Raw genomic sequence first — 16,345 nt, 5'->3', positions numbered from 1 at the left:
TAAACCTGTTCCTCACTTCCACTGTGTATTCGTAAGGGATTTGATTTAGATTGTATCTTACGGCTCAGTGGTTTTTCCTACTTTCTTCATTTTACGCTTAAATTTTGCTATAAGAAGCTGATGATCTGAGCCACAGTCAGCTGACTGTATAGATGATGACACCAAAGGTGTCATGGGCTTTGAAGACACTCGAACTCAAGACACAACGGAGAAATGTGCCAAGAGGAAGGCATGCTTGGCAAATCCTCACCATAATCAACTCCCGCCAGGAAACCAATGTCCCCACTGTGGAAGGATATGTGGATCTAGAATTGGCCTCCACAGTCACTCATTGTTAAAACCGTGTTTATGGAAGACAATCTTACTCGGCTATGAGTGATCGCCAAAGAAGAAATAATATGTTATGTAGTGTAGTTTCACCCTGGGCCAACAGGGGGATACTGTATATAGTTTTCACTCAGGTCTGTAGATAGTTTTCACTCAGGTCCGCAGCAGTTATTTTAGGCGGGAACTCTGGGCTGTGGTTGTTACAATGTTGACAGCCGGCTGCCTATAAAAGCAGGCCGGCTGAGCTGTTTGCAGTCAGTTCTATTCCAGCTACAAAATAAAGAGCTACTTGAAGAAATCGCTGTGCCTGCTGCTATGTCAACCCACAACTTAACACTGGCGACGAGGATGGGATGGATGGACATCAGAGCACAGCCAGATGCGGCCAGCCTCTGAACTGAGCTGAATCACTGAGCTGAATCACAGAGCGAAATCACTGAGCGAAATCACTGAGCAGAACCAATTCAGAGCTGACTGTTCTGGCTAGAGCACTGTGTTCCATCCATCGCCCTTCACGCCGGCATCGGAATCATGGCTTCACTTGTGCCTCTACTGCCGTTTGCGCCAGCCTCTGAATCATGGGACTCCTACCTCGCTCGGTTCGACTGCTACCTCCAAGCCAACGAGCTGACAGCAGTATCAAAGGATCGGAAGCGGGGCCTATTCCTCAGCCTCTGTGGGCCTGAGGTGTTTGAGACGGCCCGAGCATTGGTTGCGCCTGAAGCAGTCCAGGCAACACCATGGGACACGATCCAAGAGAAGCTCCGCAACCACTATGCACCAAAGCCGTCCAAGATTGCTGCCCGCCATGCGTTCTACCACCGGAACCAGGCAGAGGGGGAGTCAATCAACAACTACACCACCGCCCTGCGACAGGCTGCAATGCACTGTGAGTTCCGAGACTTAGACGATGCCCTGATGGATCGAATCGTCTGCGGGGTCCGGGACATCCATCTGCAACGGCGTCTCCTAGCCAAGCCAGACCTCACGCTACAGAAAGCCATTGAGGAGGCTGTGGCCTCAGAAGCTGCTGAACGCTCCGCCCAGGAGATCCGCAAGTCCAGCAGCCCGCGTCTTGCTAGGGAGCCAGTTCCGGTGCATCATGAAGAGGCCAGCAGTGATGAGGCATCCTCCAGTGAAGACGATGACGTGCACCAGACAAAGCGGGAGCGCAGGAAGTTCCAACAGAAGTCCAAGGGCCAACCGGAATGTGCCGGCTGCGGAGGCAACCATTCCCGTGCCAAGTGTCGATTCAGAGACGCCATCTGTAGGAAGTGTTCCAGAAGGGGCCACATCGCTAAGGTCTGCCGATCGGCTCCGTCTGACACCCCCCCTTCATCGACTCGCAAGTCCAAGTCTTCACTCCAGTCTGCCAAGGAAAGTTGTTTCGCTCTCACCAACTGCCGCTGCCCGTCTGGAACCACAATTGGCCAAACCGACTCGCCTACGCGACGCAAGCTGAACGTCACGGTGCTCATTGAAGGAGCTCCATGTGACATGGAGATCGACACCGGGTCTGCCCTGTCCATCGTGTCATGGAGCACCATCAAAAGACTGGTACCCAGAGTGTCCAAGAGGCAACTCAACTCCCACCGCGTACACCTGAGAGACTACCAGGGAAACGACATTCCCGTGGTAGGCGTTGGCCGGTTCCGGATCGCCTTCAAGGATTTTTCGGGCCTGCTCCGGTTGGTGGTGGTCGAAGGTCAGCGGCCAAGCCTCCTAGGGCTAGACTGGTTTGATGCCCTCGGCCTGGAAGTCACCGGCATCAACTGCATCTCTAACGCAGAGACTGAGGGTCTGGTCAAAGACTTTGCCGAGGTTTTTGACGGCACCTTGGGGCAATATACAGGTACGCCCATCTCCTTTAGCCTTGATCCACAAGTCGCCCCCATCAAGCTAAAGCCACGCCGGGTTCCCTTTGCTCTCAAGGCTAAGGTGGACGAACAACTGGACAAACTGATTGCCCAAGGAGTTTTGGAGCCGGTTGACCACGCCAAGTGGGAAACCCCCATCGTCACGCCTGTCAAGCCAGATGGGTCGGTGAGAATCTGCGCTGACTACAAGTGCACGATCAACAAGGCACTTCAGCAGCACGCTTATCCGGTTCCTGTTGTCCAACACCTGCTGCATTCCCTGGGTGAGGGTAAGGTCTTCGCTAAGCTGGACCTTGCCCAAGCATATCAACAACTGCCAGTTGATGATGCCACTGCTGAAGCCCAGACGATCGTCACCCACCGGGGGGCATTCCGTTGCCGCCGGTTGCAGTTCGGGGTGAGTGTGGCTCCTGGAATCTTCCAAAGCCTTATGGAGCGTCTCCTGCAAGGGCTTCCGGGCGTGGTACCATATTTTGATGACGTCTTGGTGTCTGCAGACTCACACCAGCAGCTGTTCGAGCGCCTCCGTGCCGTGCTGACCAGGTTCCAAGAGGCCGGGCTCAAGGTAAAGAGGGAGAAGTGCCAGATCGCCGTTCCACAGGTAGAGTTCCTGGGCTATCTTATCGATGCCTCCGGCCTTCACCCAACCACATCCAAGATCCGCGCTATCCAGCAGGCCCCCACCCCAAAGAACAAAACGGAGTTGCCGGCATTCCTGGGGCTGCTGAACTTTTATAACATGTTCCTGCCCCACAAAGCCACAGTGGCTGAGCCTCTTCACCGACTCCTTAGCACTAAGTCGCCTTGGGCCTGGGGTCATCGGGAGACAGCGGCCTTCAACGCGGTCAAGGCTCTCCTTTCTTCAGACAGTGTGCTGGTACAGTACAGTGAATCCAGGCCGCTGGTCCTTGCCTGCGACGCCTCACCTTTTGGCATCGGTGCTGTCCTTAGTCACCGTTTTCCAGATGGAAGAGAAGCACCGCTCGCCTACTTTTCCAGGACACTATCTCCGACGGAACGGAATTACAGCCAGCTCGACAAGGAGGCATTGGCACTTGTGGCTGGAGTGAAGAGGTTCCATGAATACCTCTATGGCAGGACTTTTGACCTCATCACTGACCACAAGCCACTCCTGGGCCTCCTCGCCGGTGATCGTCCAACTCCACCGGTCCTCTCGCCACGCATGCTGCGATGGACTGTTTTCCTGGCTGCCTACCACTACCGGCTCATCCATCGCCCGGGGAAATCGATGGGCCATGCCGACGCCCTCAGCCGTTGCCCTCTTCCAGCATTTGTGGAAGACCCGGCTCCAGCTTCATCGCTCCTTCTGATTGAGGATCTTCCGGCAGCGCCTGTATCAGCTACCACTGTGGCCTCCGCGTCTGCCCAGGATCGCACCATCAGCCGGGTGCTCAACTGGGTGTGGAGGGGGTGGCCACAAGGGCCTTTTGCATCGGAGTTCCAGCCCTTCGCAACCAGACAACATGAACTCTCAGCTCATCGCGGCTGTCTGCTGTGGGGAGACCGCGTCGTGATTCCCCAGGGACTCCGTCAGCGCGTCCTGGAGGCTCTGCACGTTGGCCACCCGGGAATTGTCAAAATGAAGGCATTGGCTCGGTGTTACGTCTGGTGGCCTAATATGGACGATGCCATCACTGCCTGGGTGTCCGCCTGTCAAGCGTGCCAAGAGTCGAGGCCTGCACCACCGGCAGCTAAGGGACACACCTGGGAGACGCCAAAGACACCCTGGTCGAGGGTGCACATCGATCTGGCTGGCCCCTTTCACGGCCGGACCTTTATGGTAGTGGTGGACGCCTATTCCAAATGGCTGGAGGTCGCCCTGATGCCCTCCACCACTACCGAAGCTGTCATCCGGGTGCTGCGAGGCCTGTTTGCAACGCATGGGTGTCCTGATGTCCTTGTCTCTGACAACGGACCGCAGTTCACGTCAGGCACCTTTGAGCGGTATCTTTTGGGACTGGGCATCCGCCATGCCCTAACGGCACCCTTTCATCCATCCAGCAACGGGCAAGCGGAAAGAATGGTGCGCTCAGCAAAAGAGGCACTGGCGCGCCTGGACCGGGGAGACTGGCATGAGCGGGTCGCCGAATACTTGTTCGTGCAACACATCACCCCTCATGCGGCCACAGGGAGGAGTCCTGCTGAACTGCTTATGGGCCGCCGCCTCAGGTCACCGCTCGACCAGCTACACCCGGACTTTGCCGTGGCTGAACCCCCAGGCTGTGCCAACGCGCCACGGTCATTTGTCCCAGGAAACCAGGTCTTTGCCCGGAACTATGTGGGGGACATTCCTTGGGTGCCAGCCACAGTAGTGGGAGTCACTGGACCTCGCTCGTACCAGGTGGCACTCGAAGATGGACGCTTGTGGCGACGGCACATAGACCAGCTTAGGCGCAGGGTTGGAAACTTGGACACTACCGAGGTGCCCCCAACTGCGCTTGCAGCTCCAGAAGAGACACGTACAGATGGCGAGGCCCCACCTACACCTCCCTCGCAAACTGCCAGCGTGGAGCCGAACCAAGCCGCTTCAGAACAGACTCAGACCACTCCACTTGCGGAGGCTCCACCCACAGCAGCGGATCCAGGGGAGTTGGTTCCAACGCCACCTAGGGTCGCACCACAGCCTCAGCAAGAACTGTGTGGCCCTCCGGACTTGGCTACCAGTCCCCGGCGGTCTGGCAGAGTTTCCAAGCGCCCAACTTATTTAAAGGACTATGTTGTTGGACATGTATCACTGTTGGTCTAAGTATGGGAAATGTAACCGATATGCTTTTGTGCCTAATTGAACCATTACGCGTAGTGCTGTATATAAGGAAACCATTACGATTGTAACTAACACCTTATCTCGGTGGGGAGGGGTGTTATGTAGTGTAGTTTCACCCTGGGCCAACAGGGGGATACTGTATATAGTTTTCACTCAGGTCTGTAGATAGTTTTCACTCAGGTCCGCAGCAGTTATTTTAGGCGGGAACTCTGGGCTGTGGTTGTTACAATGTTGACAGCCGGCTGCCTATAAAAGCAGGCCGGCTGAGCTGTTTGCAGTCAGTTCTATTCCAGCTACAAAATAAAGAGCTACTTGAAGAAATCGCTGTGCCTGCTGCTATGTCAACCCACAACTTAACATAATATATGGTGCTTGACAATCGGTCAGTGTAAATGAATTCTCCGTGCCCTCATATCTGCAAAAATATTGATACTGCTACATTGGAAGGACAAAATATACCCCCTCCTTCGAACAATGGTAGGTGACATGACAACTCTTGCAGCCCATGAAAATGGATTGCCTTCAGATGAAGATTATGCATGGACAAATTGAATGAAATTTGAAATGTATTTGTTGAAACCATAGTGGCACATGGATTAACATATGCTTGAGGGAAACAATAAGTTTATCCATCTACATATATACTATATAGTTTTTAGCCTTAATTATATTTTATGGTTATTTTGCTATTGCTGTTTTCCTCTGCTTTTAAAAATATTTTAATGTATTCTCTTCCCCTCCTCTATTCTTTCTTCTTTACTTTAATTTACTATAATAATTTACTATCATTTACTATAGTAATACCAATATATATAAGTTCTTAATTTATTTACAGTGATTTTGACTGAAATAATGTGTTGTACCATAGGAAAGTAATCACTGAGCTTTAACCTTCATTGAGTGTGTCGAAAGAAAACCCCAGCTTTCTTTCCAAACTGCTTCACCCTTAATTTGAATCTTAGGTTCTTCCTTTCATATATTTATGAAGCCTTGCTGCTGGATATTGCAAAACATTACCAAATATATGGAATCCCAGCCCTCTTAAGTGTTATTTACAAGTGCTATCTGCAAGGGGTGTCTTAAGTTTTAAATCACCCAGAATCAGGTCACATTATCTCCCTCCCATCTTTATTGAGGGTGTTTCTTTATTGAGGGAGTTTCTCACAGAGGCAACACAGGCGTGGTGAGGCTCTGGGAATAGCCTAGCCTGGCCTCTGAGGTCGTGTGACTCTCCCAGCCCCTCCGTTGAGGAGAGTGAACTTCTGTATCTGTGGAGGTCCCCAGCATGACTGAGAGCTGCAAGAGTCACATGCAGAGCCAGATCACCCATGAGGTGAGGCAGTAGCGTAGCATGGGTTGCCAGTGCCCAGGGCCACATGGATGGAAGGGGGGGGGACAGACAGAGTACGCATACACATTCAACTGCCTAATGGCATCTGTGTTGAGGCGTTCTCAAAGTAAAGGAAAGATTGAACTCTGATTAATAAGAATACACACAGAGGCTTGAACCAGCAAGACTCTGGGAAGGGTGCGTATAATCGTCTCTCTCTCTCTCTCTGCCTCTACCTTCGCCCCAGGTCGTTTTATTCACAAAAGAACTTTTTACAGAGTGTTCATAAGAACCAGTCAGATTTCTTCTGAGCATTTCCACAAACCCCACATGGGAACAAAGTTAAACTGCCAAAACTAATTAAGCACACATATTTCTGGAGTAAACAAAGAACAGAACTACAAAGGAGAGCATTTGGCAACCCCGGAGGTGAAAAACAAGCAATATAGATGATAAGAAGGATGGCCAGGAGGACCGCGATCATTATCACCTTTCTGTGAAACCTGTTTCCTGGCCCTAAGATTAACATCCTAAGATTAACATACCAGAAAAGCCACATCAAAAGAACCTGCCCACTATCTTTGATGACCCAGGATGCCTGCCTGGCATTTGATTACACCTGAAAAACCAGCCATCTGATAAGCGCACATGAGCATAATTAAAAGTAATCTGCTGAACACGTGAACATTTCCAAGTTGGCCTTTCTGTGTCCAGACAGTGAGTTGCTTTCTTACTGCAATTCACAATCTGAGCACAAGAGGTGTCTGGCGGTGCTGCAAATCTAGGTGTGTATAATGATATTGCATCCAGAGGTAACTTTTATGTCACCTTTCCCCAATCATGGAGATTGGTATAATTTATGATACCTTCAGGAATCCATTTAGAAAACCACTCTCCCTTGTGTGTGGCATGTGCCATATGAAAGGCTGTGTACAAACTGGGATTATACAATTTCCTAAGGCAGCGTGCATATCATATGTTTCACTCAGACAAAAATGAGAGACAGTAGGAACTTTAGCTAAACACATCCACATATTATAGTGATAACTAGAAGAAGTGTCAGGGGGAAGATAGATACATTGAGTACTAGGTATCAAGAAAACAAATAATATACATATTAAAATCAGCATAGAGTTCATATGTAGCTGAGTAATTAGAGCGGCTAAAAAAGTCTCTTATTCCACTGGAACATCATGATGCTGAAATGGTGTCCTGGCATCAGAGTCCAAGGTCTTCAGCATTCCCCATGCCACCTTCGGGCATTCCTCAGCCTTTCAAGGATGACGATGGACTTTCGCACGGGGCTGCTGAGCCTGTAGAGGCGAGGTCAGGGTCATGGTCCTTGCAAAGTCTGGAAGGGGTCCTGCAGGCCTTGGTGCCAGCACATGTTTTGGCCTATAGGGATGGATACAGCGACCTGGAATCCACACGGGACCTGAGGAAGTAAGAACAGTAGGGCACCCTGCCCCAGGTAATTAAAGAACCAGGTCCCTCTCACTGCGGGTTGGGGAGCTGCTAGTATGTCACTAGAGGGTGTTCCAGAGATACCTCTTTCCTACAATGGTATTTCATAGGAGAAAATTTATTGGGAAAGGAAACAGTTAATTGATTTAAGGTACAGTTAACAGGAGTTAAAGCGCAGGAAGGACATCCACCAATGATATCCTTAGCTTGTGTCAGAGATGGAAAAAAATATTTTATGCATTGTTTATGCAGCTGCTTAGCTCCCTGTGAAAAAATGCACGGCTGTCAATTGCATTAGAAAATAATGGACAGAAAGATTTCAGAGCAACATCAGCATGTTGATTTCCTTCTGAAATTATATCTTTGAATCCTGTATGGGAGCAAACATGAGAGTAAACATGAGCAGCATGGAAAGGTGCAATTCTATTTGTCAAGAGATTTTTCAGTGTTAAGAACAAAGTGTAGATTAAAATCTAGCATGGAGAAAGATAGGAATTAGCCAAATGTGATAAAAATATATCCCACTTCACACAAAAATCACAAAATGCAGTGGAAGTGTAGGCTGGTCTCTGTCAGTTTCCTGATTAGCTGCAAAAAAATTATGCCAGTTATTTTCAGAATCCTTATACATTAAAACACTCTAGAGGTGTTGAATAGGAACCTGTTGTTGTTTTTTGAACAGAAACCAATTTCTAGGGTACCTGTTGAATTAAAACTAAGCATGAATCTTTAGGAGTGTTAAAATAAACTATCCCAAGTTAATCAGTAAATGCAAACTGATAGGAAAGAGAAGAACTCATTAAGGACTCGTGCTCCTGTTTTAGAAAAAAGCAAACAACAAACAGCAAAAACAGTCTGCAAAAAGCGATGAAGAATAAATCTCCCTGTCTGAGGTGGAATCAGACCTGTATGCTATGACTTAATTTTATAAACCACCATAGGGAACTGGAACTGAAAAGTAGCAAGTTCTGCTGTCATTAGATTCAACCCAGCACTGCCCTCAGCGGCATGGCGCAGATCTGTCACAGGAGACTGTGTGTTAAAAGCAACTGTGTTAAAGCAATAGCTGGCTCTGCTGATTTAGCCTCAGTAAAAAACTGACAATCGGCTGGCACAACAGTCTTTGTTCCCCCATTTAGGCCCAGGCTGGAAGGCCACCCATCATGGCATTGCCTGTCTTTAGCAGGATGAACTGAAGGAGACAAAGCTGCTGCTAGGAGGGCGGATTTGTGAGTCTCAGTGTCAATATTCTGGCAAGGCTTAATCATTTGAGCAATCTCTGTTTTTGGCATCTGGTACATCGCTTTAAGCGCAGTCTTGCAATCAGCATTTGCATTTTCATAAGCCAATTGTTTCACTGAAACTTCAGAGTCCTCAAGGTTTGGAATTAAAGTACTGGCTCCTCTTAACCCATCAAGAATGCTATGCAAGCCATTTTCTGTCGCTTCAATTGTTTAAAAACTGTGAAGGGCAATGATTTATGGGCTCTCTGTTCCTGTGCATTCTGAACAACAGGACAGACTGATAATAATGGTAAGGTGTCAGCTGTTTTTTCTTCACTGCTTCCTTCTGCCATATTTGGAATAGAGAAATTTAAATGTTGTTTTTCTCTTGTCCTTGTTTATCTCCTGTCTGTCAGGTTACTTGATTGGATTGCCTGGGGAGCCTGGCCATTCTTTTGTAGTGGTAAAATACTTATTTCCTGGGCCAGGTCACAGGCTCACACCTTGTATCTTAAATGTGTCCTTAAGACAGGATTTGTGAGGAAAGAGACAATGGGGAGACTTTTCCATTTTGAACATGCAGAGAAACATTTGCTCAGTTTAGGAATCAAAATGGTTCCAGGTTGGCTTTCCTGGGCTGATCTATGTACATGTGGTTATGAACGTTGCCATATATCTTTGCAGGCCATTGTTCTGGGTCCTCTTCCTCTCCTGCGTGTGAGGGGAGCACCCTGTTGCAACAGATCAATAAAGATCAAGCTTCCTAGCTGCTTTGCTTCTCAATATTCTCTGGTTGGCCTCTGTTATTTTCTCCTACCAATAGGGAACCTATGTAAGGACTCTATATGGGCTCTTGGATACCCCATAAGGGAAAAGGGCATATTTTTATTTACAACAGTCTGAACCCCTTGTGGGCATTGGTCCACTGAAGGTGGCATGGAATTTACATTCGACCCAGGCAAATTTTGGGCAAAGGGAGGTGCCAATGGAATTACCTTTGGCATGACCTCAGAGGAGAGAGGCTGGAAATCTAGAGGCTGAGATGGCGGGAACAATATTATGGTATTTTTAAAGGCAGCTGGGGGGTTGCAACAATGTGGGAGCATTCACAGAGACAACTGGTGGCTGCAGTAAAGGGTTAGAAAGCTTTCCAACTGCGTCCCTACACAATTGCCAGGTGTGCAAGATTTGTACAGATGCCTCAGGATGTCTATGGAGTGCATCCCCCAGCTCATTCCATTTCTTAATGTCATAAGTACCCCCCTCTGGAAACCAGGGGCACAGTCTAGCAATCTCTCACAACAATTTTTCTACTAGGGGTGCTAAATGCTTATCATGCCCTGCCTGAGCTAGCAAAAATAACAAATTATTCCTATGCTTTTCCTGCCCATGTGAAAGCTTGCTTCCCATGATCTCACCTGAAGGGTAGTAGACGCGCGTCCGGGAATCGTTTTGCAGGAGATGATCCACCACGACCGAGGGATAGCAGGTTGCTAGCTCCGAGGGGAGTCCAGTCCTGGGGGTTTCCTTTTGTTGAGGTTTCCTTTTAGCTTTGCCTCAAATGCTGAGGTTCCCTTTTTAGCTTTGCCTCACACGCTGAGGTTTTTTTACAAGCCTCACACAGTTTCCTTTTTAAGTTTGCCTCACACAGGGCACCACTTGAGGCGTTCTCAAAGTAAAGGAAGGATTTAACTCTGATTAGTAAGAATACACACAGAGGCTTGAACCAGCAAGACTCTGGGAAGGGTGCGTATAATCATCTCTCTCTCTCTGCCTCTACCCCTCGGCCCAGGTCGTTTTATTCACAAAAGAACTTTTTAAAGAGTGTTCGTAAGAACCAATCAGATTTCTTCTGAGCATTTCCACAAACCCTAAGTGGGAACAAAGTTAAACTACCAAAACTAATTAAGCACACATATTTCTGAGGTAAACAAAGAACAGAACTACAAAGGAGAGCATTTGGCAACCCGGAGGCGATAAACAAGCGATATAGATGATAAGGATGGCCAGGAGGACAGTGATCATTATCACCTTTCTGTGAAACCTGTTTCCTGGCGCTAAGATTAACATATCAGAAAAGCCACATCAAAAGAAGCTGCCCACTATCTTTGATGACCCAGGATGCCTGCCTGGCTGTGTATGTGACTTGTGAAGAAAGAGAAATGGAACAGGGATGCAGAGGTATGGATTGATCAAGAATCATATCGAAGTAGTTTAAACCCAGTCAATGCAATGCTTTCATTGCTGAAACAGATGGCTTACTCTATATTTATTATAATTCCTCATAGTAATCCCATCTGATAACTACATGTGTCATCCAGGAGATCGCAGCCACAGAGATAAGAAAAAGTTGTTTTGTCGTCTGGAGAGGTAACTTCCTGGTTTGCTGCATCAAGGCAACTGGGTGTTGGAATTTTGGGCCCCTAACAATTTCACGCCCAGGGCAACCCACGCTATGCTACTGAAACAGGTTGAAGATTTCACCAGAACCTGCCACGGTGCAACGTAGGTAAGTGATGCTTTGGTAGGGGCGGCAGCTGGAGGGCACTTCCTGTTTTGCCTCAAGTGGCAACCCGGGATGTATACCGCTGGTCATATGGCCTCAGGAGCAGGGCTAAAAGCAGTCTCCCTGTACCCATGTTGGTTCTCTCCCCCCCCCCCAGTCTGAATAGAGCAAATAGTGCATCATACCAAATCCTTATAAATTTTATAATATGGCGTCATATAAGTGGGAAAGATTTAAAGCACAGTCTGGTTGTCATGGTCTGGTTCACGGGCGATCAAAGTCCCGGCAGGGGACGTCAGGATTGGGGGCAAGATGGCAGGGTGGGAGCAGGAACGGGGGTCCAGAAGCCAGGAGTCAGGAAGCCAGGAGTCTGAGGGTCAGGAAGCAAGGAGTCAAGAAGTCAAGGGTCAGGAAGCAATAAACCAAACGCAGCAAGGCAGGGAACGTGTTGCTGCGGCAAAGAGCCGAAGGGAAATGCTGACCTTATATCCCTTCCCGGCTCTTGCCACCAGGTGCTGTGAGTTACCAATTGGCCTCACCTGTGTGGCCGCGCCTTGCCTCTTCAGAACAAACTTAGGAAGACCCCAGTCCTGCAAAGTCCTATTGGTCACAAGGCCTGGCTCCTTCATGCACACCTGACACTGGTGGATGGAAAACTGGAGATGCGATTTCCCTCTGCTTATGGTTTTATCTTGAAAACTACTTCTAACCAGCCAGTTTACTTCTATACATGCAGCCCCGACAGGAGAAAAATGACTAGAATGTAGAGATTCTAAGGCACAGAAAGCAGAAGACCCTCCAGCCACACTTCATCCTCCCTGCTGAACATCGCCCTGCAATTCAGGGAGCATCCATGTTGACCCAATTCTGCCCCATGAAGAGTTTTGAAATTTGCAACTGGTGGTGCAATATGAGAAGGGCTACACTATTAAACAACATGCTGTACACCCATGGGTGGGAAGAGCTGCCCACGGGGGTAGGGCAAGCGTCCCAGGGGAGTGGTGTGGTGACGTCACCCCCCTCAGGGATAACACCCAGGGCGGCCCGCACCCACCGCACCCCCTTCCTCCGCCAGTGGAGGCTCTGTAATGTATTGTCCTGGGAAGATTGGCTCTAGGCCTACTCTCCTTAGAATAATAAATGTTGCTTGGATAGGCCTACCTGCAGTTTCTCTGATCTTAAAAATGTTGCAAAAGGAAGGGTTTCATAACACGTCATGTTGCAGACGGCTTTTAGTTTGTCCCCCTCGTCCTTCCCACTGCTTTGGCAGAGCTCAGATAAAATATTAGAAGAATGAGCACAATTATTTCTCCTCAGAAATACATGTGTGCCTCATTTCTCAGAACTTTGTGGTGCAGAAATGTGGAAAATGCTTCCTTTCAAACAGTGAGGATTGGGTCTGTTACATCTACCTCCCTGAAGCTCTGACTCCCTGACTAACACTTGGTTGCTAATTATTTTACCTGTTTAGAATGGAGCAATTGTTGTTGTTGTTTAGTCATGTCCGACTCTTCATGATCCCATGGACCAGAGCACGCCAGGCACTCCTGTCTTCCGCTGTCTCCCGCGGTTTGGTCAAACTCATGTTAGTAGCTTCGAGAACACTGTCCAACCATCTCGTCCTCTGTCGTCCCCTTCTCCTTGTGCCCTCCATCTTACCCAATATCAGGGTCTTTTCCAGGGAGTCTTCTCTTCTCATGAGGTGGCCAAAGTCTTGGAGCCTTAGCTTCAGGATCTGTCCTTCCAGTGAGCACTCAGGGCTGATTTCCTTAAGAATGGATAGGTTTGATCTTCTTGCAGTCCATGGGACTCTCAAGAGTCTCCTCCAGCACCATAATTCAAACCCCTTCATGGATCACTGCCTTGCCGTGGCGAAGGGGCTTGAATAACTCAGAGAAGCTATGACCTATGCCGAGCAGGGCACCCAAGATGGACAGGTCATAGTGGAGAGCTTTGACCAAATGTGATCCACTTGGATCCGGCAAGCCACTCCAGTATCCCTGCCAAGAAAACTCCATGGACAAAGACAACAGGCAGTGGAGCAATTAAAATTAGTTTAATTCATTCTCCTGTTCGTTTTAGGAATTTACCGTATTTTTCGCCCTATAGGACACACTTTTTCCCCTCCAAAAATGAAGGGGAAATGTGTGTGCATCCTATGGGGCGAATGCAGGCTTTCGCTGAAACCTGGAGAGCGAGAGGCGTCGGTGCGCACCGATGCCTCTCACTCTCCAGGCTCCCGGTAGCTATCCGCAACCTTGCACGCCCGGGGGCAGCCTGCAGCGCGGAGCATGGGGCGCCCTCCGGAGGATGCCCCTTGCTTCGCGCTGGTGTCGACAAGCCTTGCGCACCCGGGGGATCTCCCCCCGGGTGTGTACGACTTGCGGGCGGCAGCCTGCAGCGCGGAGCACAGGGACGCCCTCCGGAGGACGCCCCATGCTTCGCGCAGGTGTCAGCAAGCCTTGCGCACCGGAGGGCGCCCTGAAGCAGAGCACCCCTGGTGCCTGGTTCCCGCAGGGCTCCCCATGCTGCGGACAGTAGCCTGCCGCCCGACGCGCCCTGAAGCAGAGCGCCCCTCGCGCCAGGCAGACATCGGCCAGCCCCACAAGCTCAGGGGACAGCGGGGAGGCGCAGCACCCCCATCCCACTCCCTGACCTGGTTTTGGGGGGGAAATAAAGAGAATTTCCCCCCCTTTATTTCCCCCCCCAAAAAAGTACCGTATTTTTCGCTCTATAACACTAGACCATAACACGCACGTAGTTTTTAGAGGAGGAAAACAAGAAAAAAAATATTCTAAATGAAATAGTGGATATATGATTTTTGTGGTTCATGCTGTGGCCACAGACATGTGATCTGATAGTGAGTTTGGAGTAGCCCAATGCAAAAATCCTGAGGATCCATGTGGATTCATGCTTTGTAACCACGGAGGAGGGAAGGAAGGGGAACCATGGATCCTCTGCTCATGACTGCAGCAGATCCCCCCGCCACCCGCAGGCATTCGCTCCATAACACGCACAGACATTTCCCCTCACTTTCTAGGAGGAAAAAAGTGAGTGTTATGGTGCAAAAAATACGGTAGGTGCGTCCTATGGGACGGAGCGTCCATACAGTATATGCTGCCCTTTGATTATATTTTTTTCAGGGCAGCTTGCTAATAAAATAGTGTCACACACCGCTCCAATCTCTGAGCAGTCTCAGAATCCAGGGGTTCCATACCTAAGGTCCATGGAAATGAGGCACTGTGGAGACTGTGGTGTCTTTATGATATATGGCTTATTTAACATGTATACAACCTGAGCCAACGTTGGAGGGGTTCACAGCATTAACACCCCAAGAGGGTCTTGCTTCTCCTATAGCCACAGAAGCCCTGGATTCAAACATGAATCCACCGTTGTGCTCTCTCCCTCTCCAGCTTGCTGCGTTTAACAAACTGCAACCTCTTACCCCTAGGTCACATCACCACCACTGCAATCCTAAACTCAACTCTGCTATCTCAGAGCTGAGGGAGGGGTCCCTTCCATTTTCCACAGGGCACAGAAAGCCATCTCTCTGGATTTCCTTTGTCTTTGGTTAATGACAGATTTACCAGGTGATTTCCTGAATATGGGAAGTTAGTTCAATGGCTTAGCCTGTATCTTAACATGTGGCTAAATCCACCTATTAGACCCAGGAAATTAGGGAAATCTGACACTCCGAAACCCTGGCACCCCCAACTCATAACAATACATAATAAAACAAAGCAGTATAAAAACAGAAATAAAACTGGGGATTTAAACACCTTTTTTTAAAAAAAAAAATTTATCCTGCCTGACTGGAAATCCTGTGTACAGTCAAAGTGTGGAAAAAGTGCTAGCTTTTTAGCAGGGAAGAGAAAAATAACTACACATGCTCACTGACTTTATCATCACTTCAGCTGTTCCAGGAGTTTTTTCTGGTGTTTGAGAACAGTAATGGGGCACAGTCACATCAAATTTGTCATGGTAGACCCCCTTCCCTGCCTCTATGGGTGATGCAGACAAACTGCTGAGCTATGAGCTACTCAGTAGGAAGACTTAAGCACACATTGAGGGCACTGGAAAACCAAGGGCACAAAAAAGATTTTTTTAAAAAAAATGGGAAAGAATTTGACACTTGATCTTTCAAAGAAGCGCTGAAGGAGGCATCGTGGCAGAAACAAGAACTTGGTTCGACTTCCTCTCCCTCACACTCTTCCTTCATTTCCCCGTTCTCTTTATGACTTATCCCCACCTAAACCAGGGGGCGCCCCACCGACAGCAGATCAAAATAACGCCAGGAAGAAGGAAGAGCCCTGGCAGTGTGTTGCACACAGGGCAGAAGCACGCGTGCACATCTCGCCGTGCATGCAAGTTTTGCGTCCTTGCAAAAAACCAAAACAAAACACCAGCAACGCGGCTTGCTTTTTTTTGAACTGCATCGCCACCAGCATCCTCATGTTATTATTTGCATCTCTCCAATCTCACTGGCTTCCTCCAGACGCATATTTTGTTTTTGATTTTCCGGGGGACTGGGGGTGAGAGCACCCCAATTTGCCCATCTCTAGGGTCCTTTCCAGGCCCGGCTCTGCGCACGACTCGTGCCAAGAAGGAGCGAGGACCAAGGAGCGCGCAAAGTCACCGCGCTTGACCCTGGCGGGGTGGCGGGCGGGACCAAGAGAAGGAGAAGGAGGAGCGCCGTCTGACATTTCCTGCCCAGGCTACCTTGCGAAGGGACTCCTGAGCCCGCCTCCCGCTCGCGAAAGCAAGGTGGGTTGGCCCCGGCCGGGCGCTTTTAGCCCTCCCGCCGTTGCCATACTGCTGCTGCTGCAAGCCCAA

General features: G+C 49.2%; 1 protein-coding gene across 1 annotated transcript; it reads left to right on the top strand.

Annotated features, from left to right (window-relative positions):
• Positions 1 to 606: 606 nt before the first annotated feature.
• LOC309359667 (uncharacterized protein) lies at positions 607 to 5,351 on the top strand (the record flags this gene model as incomplete). Its single annotated transcript, XM_081893545.1, has 2 exons — positions 607 to 1,797; positions 5,283 to 5,351. The coding sequence occupies exons 1-2, from the start codon at positions 859 to 861 to the stop codon at positions 5,349 to 5,351; spliced, it is 1,008 nt and encodes a 335-aa protein (XP_081749671.1). The 5' UTR covers positions 607 to 858.
• Between the last annotated feature and the right edge of the window lie 10,994 nt (positions 5,352 to 16,345).

This window comes from Podarcis melisellensis (genome assembly GCF_964234715.1).
Source record: "Podarcis melisellensis genome assembly, chromosome: 17".
Lineage (NCBI taxonomy): Eukaryota > Metazoa > Chordata > Lepidosauria > Squamata > Lacertidae > Podarcis > Podarcis melisellensis.
This window is presented reverse-complemented; position numbering and strand designations above follow the sequence as displayed.